The 10,938-nt window shown below is 37.5% G+C and overlaps 1 protein-coding gene and 1 non-coding gene across 2 annotated transcripts; both read left to right on the forward strand.

Moving 5' to 3' along the window:
* Positions 1-391: 391 nt before the first annotated feature.
* Positions 392-475, forward strand: LOC140811015 (small nucleolar RNA SNORD34). The gene has a single exon (XR_012113408.1). It is a non-coding gene; the product is annotated as a small nucleolar RNA SNORD34 (small nucleolar RNA).
* Positions 476-1,508: 1,033 nt separating this feature from the next.
* LOC140810930 (protein NETWORKED 4A-like) lies at positions 1,509-10,637 on the forward strand. The gene is made up of 5 exons (XM_073168852.1): positions 1,509-1,698; positions 1,861-1,949; positions 2,445-2,500; positions 3,150-3,258; positions 9,005-10,637. The coding sequence occupies exons 3-5, from the start codon at positions 2,459-2,461 to the stop codon at positions 10,483-10,485; spliced, it is 1,632 nt and encodes a 543-aa protein (XP_073024953.1). The 5' UTR covers positions 1,509-1,698; positions 1,861-1,949; positions 2,445-2,458; the 3' UTR covers positions 10,486-10,637.
* The last annotated feature ends 301 nt before the right edge of the window (positions 10,638-10,938 follow it).

Here is a 10,938-nt window from a genome sequence, read left to right on the forward strand (position 1 = left end):
ATACCTGATAAGCCCATATCCACTGAACTACAGAAGTTAAAACTTAAAAACCCTCGAGTCCGTAACCCGGCCGCCAGGTTCCACAATCGCAAGCACACCAGCAGCATTCTCTAGATTTCATGTTTTCTGGAGAATCCCACAGCTGAAATGGTGGAATAAATAAATCTCAGAAATCAACGTTTGCTTTACTAAATTTGGGAGGTAAAATCTGTGTGTCGGGTTCTGATTTTCTGAAAATTTGATTTTATCTTGTTTCGGATCCGTGTATCGGGTCTAATCTGGCATGAGGCGGCGGAGATGTAAGCGTAAACAGCTTGTTTGCTGCTTGCAGAGTCGTGAATGTTCAGAAGCATTTCCCTTTTCCATTCGTTTTTTGTTTAAAATTTACTTCGGGGGCCTATGATGATCGAAACTATTGCCTACATTGTCTGATTTTTTTAGGTGAAGAATGTTATCGACTACTTCTGAGGCCCCCTTTGAAGATTATGAAATTTTTTTTTAATGGATTTTGATTTGAAATCCAATTGATTACTTGGATTAATATGTATATTCTTCTAATATAGCAATCACTAAATCTATGTAGATGTAATAGAAATTACGATGAATTTAAAATTAACTCATGATATCTTTCATTTCAAATTCATCTTTCACATATACGTAGCCACGTTGTGTTCCTTGTTTTCTAAGATTCGGATTCAACATGGAGGCAGATGAAAACTACATATCAACATTCCCAATATCGACTTTTAAGAGAAACCACTGTAGTTTTCTCAATGTGTTTTGTGAAGCTTTTTGTGCAGTTTGATTCAACAGTTATTCCTGGTTTTATTCTACCTTTATGCAACAACAAGGTCATCAACACCAGGACTACAACGGATAAAGTAGCAAAAACCGGGGTGGAGCTAAATCTGTATCCTTCATATTTGTATAAACTAGTTCCTGTGAAACCTGGGAGATCTCTATTGAAAAAAAATAAAGAAATTTACCTTGAAAATTACATGTTATTTGTTGAATGTTCAAATGCAAGCAGCTTCGGTTTTAGTAAGAGGGGGAAGAGTTGAGGATTTATGCGATGTAAGATCACATTGTTCGAGGAACTTTAGAAGCTGTTGGAGCAAAGGTTTGTCAACAAGAGTATTCTAGTGCGTTGTAGATTCTTATCCAAAATTTAGATAATTTGATGATGTCGTGTAAATCGCTAGAAACATGTGAAAGTGTGTGATAACCCAATAACAAAAGTTTTGTAAGGGGACTTAGATTCAATTCACAACTGTTATATGTGGTTCAATGTTGAAATAATTGCAGATGTTTTCTCCGATTTTGTCCATTTCAACAAATAATTTGAACAACAAACAACTCATTATCAGAAAAATTGACACCAAAATTCCAGAATGAAATTGGTAACTTAATTTTTTTTAGTGGACATCATTTCAATTCGATAATATAAATTTTTTAAATAACGTTTACACCATAAATAAACTATTTTCAAACTCTGTGAAAATATACTCACTCAACATGTACAAAACGACTTCGAACAAATACCAGATAGGTACATGTAAAGACAAGGTTACGTTTGACTTAAAAGATATATAACGGAAGTATACGCTGGATGTACTTTTCCTCGTAGCCTCTCTTTCCGATCTGTCTCGCTGAAGCTAGATCCATTGGATTTCTTTCATTAAGAAATAATCAAAAAAGGTGAGCCATTTTTCTGGCCATTCTTTTGCTTTCTTTTTGCACGACTTTTATTCGATTATTTTTCGCATAATTATTTTATTTTTCTGGTAACTTGTCTATTGATTTCATGAAAATCCCTCTTCTTCCACTGATTTCTTTATCTCGTTTTTTTTTTCCTTCTAGTTTTTGCTGCTGGGGATTATGATTTAGTACTGGAAATAGCTTGCTTCCTGATCTTGAAATTTGAACCTTTGCCGAGAAGCTTCTGTTGGGTGATTGTTTGTTGGATGAACTTGAAACTTTTCCCATCTTCACAAGTTTCTCCATTTTAACACGAGAATCATATCTAATAACAATAATATTCATAATAATTCTTTCATTTTTCTGATTTGTATTTGTTGATAGCTGTGATACTACAGTGAAGTAGCTGTCATTATCGCGATGAACTTGCTGAATTTAGCTCCTTTCTTGGAAAGTAGACTGGCTTTTTGTGTACATAAATAATATAATTAAGTTAGTAGTAATCTCTGTTATCCATTTTTTTTCTGTTTTATCAAAGAAAATGTTGTTATTATTATTATTATTAATATTATTATCTTTACTGTTTTATAAATGATTGGAGCCTTGGATAAACTGCTCCGGTACCTTATATGACACCATAATTTTTGTTCTCTTTCTATCCACCATCTTTTGCCGGTGTTACTTTTTATTACTTTGATTTTATAGGTTTTTTTAATTTCATTTTTCGGATTTTTATTTGTTGATAGCTTTGATTGTTTACATGCAAAAGTTATCAAGTACATCACATAGAGATGAAACAAAGGTAATCGAAACTAAAATTTTTGGTTTATTAGTGTACAAACAGATTCGAAATTGCAAAATCTTGATCAAACATCAAATTTTCTCTGGTTGAACATACTCTGTCCACTGGTAGAAGTATTACTCCGAATGCCTGTGAACCGAACTTTTAGATCAAAGTAGCAGCGTTCAAGTCTTAGATACTTTTCAAAAGTCACCTTAGTGTTTACTAAAAGGGAATTTATATATCTCGACATAACGACGTGTATCAGACGCTAGTTGAGAGAATTTATGAAAATGTAATATGATAAGATGTGAGTTTGTAAAACGGACTTCAAAGTGCAACTCATACTTATTGAATGAGTTATCGGAAATGATATATTTTGTTAGACTTTAATTGTTAGACAAATTAGTAGCAGAGCTTCAAGATTTCTTTTTGTTTAAATGTGAAATATTGGCCCTGCTCCCTCCTGCTAGGTCTGTCCCTACAGACTAATTTGCGGATGATTCTTAACAGTAAATTAGTGCGGCGAACTTAAGAGAGTCGATAGTAAAAGTTTAATGTAATGCAGTGGATGCATACATACATATTAACACTATTATAGATTAGTTTGTTTATTTTGCCGCTATCCATTTGCTTGTTTCTCACGAGATCTTAAACTCCTTTGCTATAGGCCAGGCCAAATAGAATGAAGAGATTGAAATCAAAGAAGTCTCACTCTTGGTGGTGGGATAGCCACATTAGTCCTACAAACTCCAAGTGGTTACAAGAAAATCTTGAAGGTTAGATATTTGGAATTGAACATACATTTAACATTGTATAATTGCTTGGCTACATTTGGTTGAATATAAGGTTTCCATTACATTGATTTCGTAACGTATTCGATGACTTAAAAAAGCTGTTTGGGTACACAATAAGCGTACTGAGGCACATACGAACATTCAGTTGATGAAACAGTAGTAGTAACAGAAAATTATTTGAACCGCTCATCTTAAAAAGGATTACGTGTCACAGAATGTCATTTACTATACTCTTGCATATTGTGGACTTTGGTTTCTGTTGAAGTTGTGCTTGGAGCGATCGGAAGATTCATGTTTCTATTGAGAATATGCAAAACTAACTTGGGTTACAATGCTAACACTATTCAAAAGCTTATTTCTAGAAGGGTAAAAAACTAAGAGGCGCTAATACGCTTTCTGATTCTGATATGCTCAACATCCCCCCTTCAAGGTTGCAACTCAAACAACACAGCAACCTTGAGAGAGAAAAAAAACAGACAACACATTAACTTCCGTTGCAAGGTTGATGGAGGTAACGAACTTTGGATACCAAATAAGAATGTTGAGGGCTTCCCAACATTTTAGTAAAGATATCACCCAGTTGCTCGGTGGTGGGAATATGTGCGGTAAATATCGTACCATCTTTAACTCGTTCACGAACCAAATGACAATCAATTTTTCAATATGCTTTGTACATTCATGATACTTGGGATTTGCCGCAACGTGTATAGCAGCAGTGTTGTCACAAAAATGAGTGGTTTGAGCTGACACATTTAGACCAATATCTATTAACAATACAGAAATCCAGTCAACCTCACAAGTTGTGGAAGCCATCGCACGATACTCGGCTTCTGCCGAGGATCTGGAGACGGTGCGTTGCTTATTGGTCTTTCAAAACAATAGAGAGTCTCCTAATTTAACTCAATATCATGTGAGAGAACGACGTGTCATCATGAAGCCCAATCTGAATCACATTAAGCAGAAAGAGGAGAGAATGCATTCACTGACAACATGACACTCAAACCAGGCGATTTCTTCAGGTATCTGACTATACGAATGGCTGCACCCAAATGCAACTGCTTTGGTGAGTGAGTAAATTGATTTAAATGTTGCATCTCATAGCATATATCCGGTCTTGTAATTGTCAAATATAACTATTGGCCTACTAATCGTTTATATACACTTGCATCCTTCAACAAGACATCTTCAGAACCGTCATGACTAGACTTATGCATGATAACATCCGATTCATGACTTGTGAATTTCTTACTCTGTTCCATCGGGGTATCAAATGGCCGAGCACCTGCTACACATGTCTCTGCAATTAGTTCCAACTCATATTTGTGTTGATTTAAGTAAATTCCTTCTTTAGATTTGCAACTTCAATCCTTAAAAAATATTTTAGGTTTCCAAGATCCTTAATCTGCGATTTGGAATGTGAAAAATTCTGAAGTGTTTGAATTGCCTTCGAACTACTCCCTTTGATAACAATATCATCTACATAGACAATAAGAAGAGTGATACAATGTGGTTCATGTTTGACAAATAATGAGTATTCATGCTGAGATTGACGAAAGCATGTTTCAAACATAACCGCTGCAAACTTAGTGTTCCATTGTCAAGAGGCTCGTCGTAATCCATACAAGGACTTTCTTAACTTGCAGACCTTGCGCGCTCCCCTTGCTCTTTATAGCCTTCCGGGAGAGTCATATATATATCTTGAGCCAAATCCCTTTGTAAATGCATTTGTGACATCCATCTGCAATAGTGACCAACGATTGACAGCCGCTACTTTCAAGAAACATCTAATAGTCACATTCTTTGCCGTTGGTGAAAATGTATTATGAAAATCAATCCCTGACTGCTGCATATAACCCTTAGCCATAAGTCTCGCCTTAAATCGATCCATTGTCCCATCAGATTTAAGTTTAACCTTGTAAACCCATCTAGCTACCTCCAATAAGCTTGACAGCCAATGATAAATCAACCGCATCCCAAGTATGATTCTTCTCCAATGCTGCCAATTCTAAGTTCATAGTATCTCGCCATCTAGAATCTGTGATAGCCTCATGGTAAGAATTTGGCTCTATAACTGAAGACATAGCAGCAAGATAATCTTGTTATGAAGGAGAAAAATTCGAATATGTCGTGTACTTAGACATGGGGTAAGAACAAATGGCGAATTGGTTTTGGTTAGCTGAGAACAAGCAAAATCCTTCAACCAAATAGGAGGAATAATGGTTCTAGAAGACCTTCCTAATGGTGGATCGGTAGAAACTCCAGAATGAGTGACAGGAGCTGAGGCAACAGCTTGAGTGTTAACTGATGGAGATCCATCTTCCACGAAAGGAGTAGTACATGGAAAAACAGGAGCCTGAGAATGTTCAGCCATAAAGGGAAAAAAATTCTCATGGAAAGTTACATCTCTAGAAACAAACACTCGTTTGGTATGCAAGTCTAGGACCTTATGCCCTTTTTGTACAGTTGATCGAAAAAGGTAAAGCAACGAATTACATAAGAGGCATAGAGGTCGGAAGGGATAAGATTGAGATATCACATATTCAATTCGCGGATGACACTCTTTTTTGGGCAAACAGATGACCACATTAGATTTATGGTACAAGTGGTGAGTTCTTTTGTGGTATGTCTGGGCTAAAAATCAATTGGGAAAAGAGTGCTTTGTTGGGAATTAACCAAGAACAAGGAGAAGTTCAGAGATTAGCACTGGAATTGGGTTGTGGTATGGAGCAGTGGCCTATCTTATACTTGGGAGTTCCGTTGGGGGGCAATCCATTATCAACTTATTTCTGGCAGCCCTTACTGGATAGAATGTCGAAAAAATTGGCCTCATGGAAGAAATCTTTCCTGTCGAAAGGGGGAAGATTAACATTGATCTTTATCGGTTTTGAATTCTATTCCGATATATTATATGTCCTTATTCAAAGTCCCAAAAAGTATAACAGCTTCAATGGACAAGATTTCAAGGAATTTCTTTTGGGATGGGGCGGACGGAGATCGACACATTCACTTGGTCGCATGGGATAATGTTTGCAAGCCGAAGGATAAAAGGGGGTTGGGAGTTGGTAATCTGATAGTTCGAAATAAAGCATTGCTTGGAAAGTGGTGGTGGAGATATTTCAATGAAGAAGGATCTTTATGGAAGAAGATTATTGTTAGCAAGTATGGGTTTCAAGATAATGGATGGGAGGCGGGATTGGCAAAAAATACCACGTTCAGATGCCCTTGGAAGTACATTTCTCGTATTTACCCGACTTTTAAATCGAGAATTACCACTGTTCTGAGAGGAGGGGATAAGATTAGATTTTGGGAGGACAGATGGTGGGGGGATTCCTCGTTTCAAGACTCCTTTCCAGCTTTGTTTCGTTTATCATCACTTCACAATATGCCTATATCTTCTTTTGCGGTTTTTAATAGTGTCTCATCCGATCTTTCCTGGGATCTTCATTTCAGAAGAGAGGTTAGGGATATGAGTTTAGTCAGTTGTCAGAGTTACTAGTCGTTTTAGAGTCGGTCAGGTTAGTCGAAGGGGTAGATGACTGCATTAAGTGGAGTGAGGATTCTTCAGGTATTTTTTCGGTTGTTTCGTTCTATGCATCTTTCTTCCCAGATGATCTATTTCCTCCTTTTCTCTTATTCCCCTTCATTTGGAAAGTTCCAGTCCCAAATAAAATCAAGATTTTCTCATGGTCAGCTGTTCTGGGTAAAATACCTACCTCGGAGATGATTCAACAAAGAAACCCAAGTACTACTTTGAGCCCCAACTGGTGTGTGTTATGCAGAAATGAAACAGAGACGCAAGACCATTTGCTTATTCACTGCACATTTTCCATAAATCTGTGGGCTTCAGCGTTGCAAGAGCTAGGACTGATTTGGGTAACACCTAAAACAACACAACAGCTGTACAATCTGGATTTGGGTCAGCAGAAGGGAACTAGAGGCAGAATTTTTTGGCAAACTGTCGTTCACTGCATTTGTTGGATGGTTTGGTTAGAAAGAAATAGGAGAATCTTCCAAGACATTGAGACAAATTCAGCGGATTGTTGGGAATCCATCAAGCTCAACATGGCATTGTGGATTGGAAACAGCAAAGACTTCACGAATGTCTCCTTTTTGGATTTGATGAGAAATTGGGATTTTGTATATTGCTAGACATTAGTGTTTAAACGCTTTCGAAAAACTAGGCTAGTGGACGACTAGTCCACTCTTGTAATCATTTTAACCAAAATTATTAATAAAATTGTGTTTCTTATAAAAAAAAAATGATGGGGACTTGTGGAAAAGAATCTCAAAAGGTGTCTTATTGCTTAAAATAGGGGAAGGAGTTCTATTAATAAAATAAACCGTTGTCAACACATAATCCCCTCAGTATTTTAATGGGACAGAAGGCTGAAATTTCAACGATCTAGCCACATTAAGAATGTGTCTATCTCCGTTTTGCTGAGGAGTATATGGACAAGAGCTTTGATATATTATCCCAAGGGATTGAAAAACACTATTGCAACCAGAATTGAAGAAATTTGTTGGATTGTCAGTCCTAATTATTTAAAATTTGGTCGAAAATCGATTATCAACCATGGCAAGAAAAACTCGAATCATCCCAAGTGTATCTAGTTTGGAATGCATAAGGAACATTGTGCCTCGAGAAAATTCATCTAGAATGGTCAAGAAATATTTTTCTCCATTTTATGTAGGAGTGTTGAATGGACCCCATATATCCATGTGCACTAATTCAAACACCCGAGAAGTTTTAGTGTGACTTTCAGAGGGTAAACTCAACCTAGATTGTTTTGACATAGGACATATAGAACAATGTGGCAATGCATAAATATTGGACATAAATGACAGTAATTTCATTCTACGAAAAGACATATGACCCAAACATTTATGCCAATCATAAAAGCTGACAGAAGATTGAGAAACAAAAGGCTTGTCTAGTGTCAAAGTATTACATCTTGTTTCAAAAGGGAAGAGATCTAGTTTTTGTGTTGATAAGCAACTTGGGGTAAAGTGATTGAGTCCACCCTCTTATCTACCAATACCCATTATCCTCCCAGTCTTGAGGTCCTGAAATAAACAGAAAAATGGATAAAAACTGACAAAGCAATGGTGATGCTTGGTGAATTTGGAAATGGACAAGAGATTGAATCTGAAATTGGGGATATATAGCACATTTTCCAGGGTAAGGGCATTCGTAATAGGTACAGTCCTTATCTTGCTTATGCATGTTTGACTACCATTTGGCATTCTCACAGATTTAGTGGAATCTGCTGTAGACTTCGAATTTTTCACCAAGGAGATATCTCCAACCATGTGCTCATTTGCTCCAGTATCCACTATCCAAGCATGTGAGGCATGATGTGAATGTGAATTGTTACTTGCCATATTCACCATTGGCTGTGTTGTTGATTGAAGACTCGAATTTCGAAGTAGCATCAGAATTTTTGCATATTGTGCAGCTGTAAAAATTTGAGCACCATTTGATGTGTCTGATTGTGGTGTTTCAGCAGATCTATCTTCCACTAAATCGACTTCTCGCTGCACCTTTTTGTTTTTTTGAAACTCTTTGCCAAACTTCTTAGTGTAAGATTTTCCTTGTTGGGGTTTATACAATTTATGAATTATGCCTAGGTGGATAACCATTGAGGTGAAAACAGTAATCTATTGTATGTCCAGTCCAGTGATAATAAAAAGTATGACGCAAGATATGATAATTTTATTGATTTTTCAGAAATGGAGGAGCTTGTCAAACGAATAATAAAAATCGTCGAAGCGGACACAGATTCATTTGCCAGAAGGGCTGAACTGTATTATAAGAGGAGACCAGAACTGCTCAATCTGGTTGAGGAGATTTATCGAACACATCGATCATTGGCTGAGCGATATGATGTTGTCGCCGGAGAACTCCGAAAAAGCATACCCTCCGATCTTGTATCTCAAGGTTCTGGAGTTTCTGATGTTGGTTCAGAACAGAGTATCCATTCTTCTGATCGGAAGAAAATTCATGGTAAGTCCCATTCTCGTGCAGCGGGATTTGATGTTTTTCTCGGTAGTGGTGGAAGTGGCTCGGAATTAAATAATAAAGGAGATGGACCATCTAGTTCTGAATCGGAAACCGATGACTCCTCCATTGATAATTACAATATCACCCCGAGCAATGGTGGTGAGACACAAGAACTGCGTCAGAAGAATATTGAGTTAGAGAACCAGCTTGGGGAGGTTAAAGAGAAGGTGAAGATGCTCCAAGAAAATATTTCTGAAGATCATAAGAAATCCCTCGACAAGAATGCTGAATTTTTCTCCAAGATAGCTGTTTATGAAGAGGAACTGCGAGTTGCTAAAGAAAAGATACAGCATTCTGAAGAAGAAATTACTCACTTGACAACCGAGCTTCAAAAGTATCATCAGCCTTTGGAAGATTCAAACAATTTTGTTACTGATCCTACAGTCTTGGATTCTAGTTCATTACAGGAGCTAAGTCCAGCCCAAGAGCTTGGGGAAAACAGCGATCGTTCACAGGCTGAGGATTCTGACTCTGTCCACAACATTCAGATGCTTGAAGAAGAGCTGAGAATCGCGCAAGAGAAGCTTCATGATTCAGTGGAGGAAATCGAAAAATTCAGGCAGGAACTTATGATCAAGGGCTCCTTGATTAAGAACATGCAGAATCAGCTCGAATCAGCTCGAACAGAGGCATCGGACACAAAAAACGAACTCAAGAAAGAGAAAAGAGAGATTTTGGAGATGCAAGACGAAATAATCAGGTACAAAACCTGCCTTTCAGATAGCGATCGAGTTATCCGGGAATTAAAAGAAATGTTATCTAATGCCAACATGAGCTTATCTGAAGAAAACGAGCAACTTCAATCACAGATATCAAGAATGACGACAGAAAAAACTCACTTGGAGTACAACATAAAAGAATTGGATTTACGTCGTCAGTCCTTAGAAGACGAACTGAGACAGGCCAAGGCTGGAAAAGACGAAAATGAAGGTGAATTCCGAGTTCAAATAGATCAGTTAAATGCTGATATTACTGAGAGGAATGGTCGCTTGGAAGAACTAAACAAAACCTTTGATTCATTAAAGCTCAAACACGAAGGTCAGATGTCCAAGAAAGATGATCAGATCGATCAAATGAGCAAACATCTGCACCAACTGCATATTGAGCACGTTAAACTGATTGCTGGAGCCGAGAGGGCGCACAAATAGTCAGAGGAGCTGGGATCGAGGGTTAAAGAACTGGAAAGGGAAGTAGAGAGGAAACAAGAGACCATTCTCGAAGGAGCAGAAGAGAAACGAGAGGCAATCAGGCAGCTTTGCTTCTCGCTCGAGCATTACCGTGAGGCAAAAACTTGTGTGAGACGGTCTCACGGGTATTATTTGTGAGACGGATCTCTTATTTGGGTCACCCATGAAAAAGTATCACTTTTTATGCTAAGAGTATTACTTTTATTGTGAATATGGGTAGGGTTGACCCGTCTCACAGATTATAATCCGTGAGACGGTCTCACATGAGACTCACTCTTACCGTGATGGGTATCATCAGCTTCGCCAGGTCATTTTGGGCCACAAGCGATTGCCTGTAATGGCATCCTGAGTTTTAATAATCATTTTATTTAATTTTGAATACAGTTTTTGAATACGATTTTGAGTGTTGTGTTA

This window comes from Primulina eburnea, chromosome 13 (genome assembly GCF_022965805.1).
Source record: "Primulina eburnea isolate SZY01 chromosome 13, ASM2296580v1, whole genome shotgun sequence".
Taxonomy (NCBI): domain Eukaryota; kingdom Viridiplantae; phylum Streptophyta; class Magnoliopsida; order Lamiales; family Gesneriaceae; genus Primulina; species Primulina eburnea.

What these genes read in the sequence shown, in the direction of transcription:
- LOC140810930 (XM_073168852.1), top strand. Translation starts at nt 2,459, where the DNA reads ATGCAAAAGTTATCAAGTACATCACATAGAGATGAAACAAAG. An exon ending in CACATAGAGATGAAACAAAG is followed by an intron (nt 2,501 to 3,149) that starts GTAATCGAAACT and finishes CCTTTGCTATAG; the next exon opens with GCCAGGCCAAATAGAATGAA. An exon ending in GTTACAAGAAAATCTTGAAG is followed by an intron (nt 3,259 to 9,004) that starts GTTAGATATTTG and finishes TTGATTTTTCAG; the next exon opens with AAATGGAGGAGCTTGTCAAA.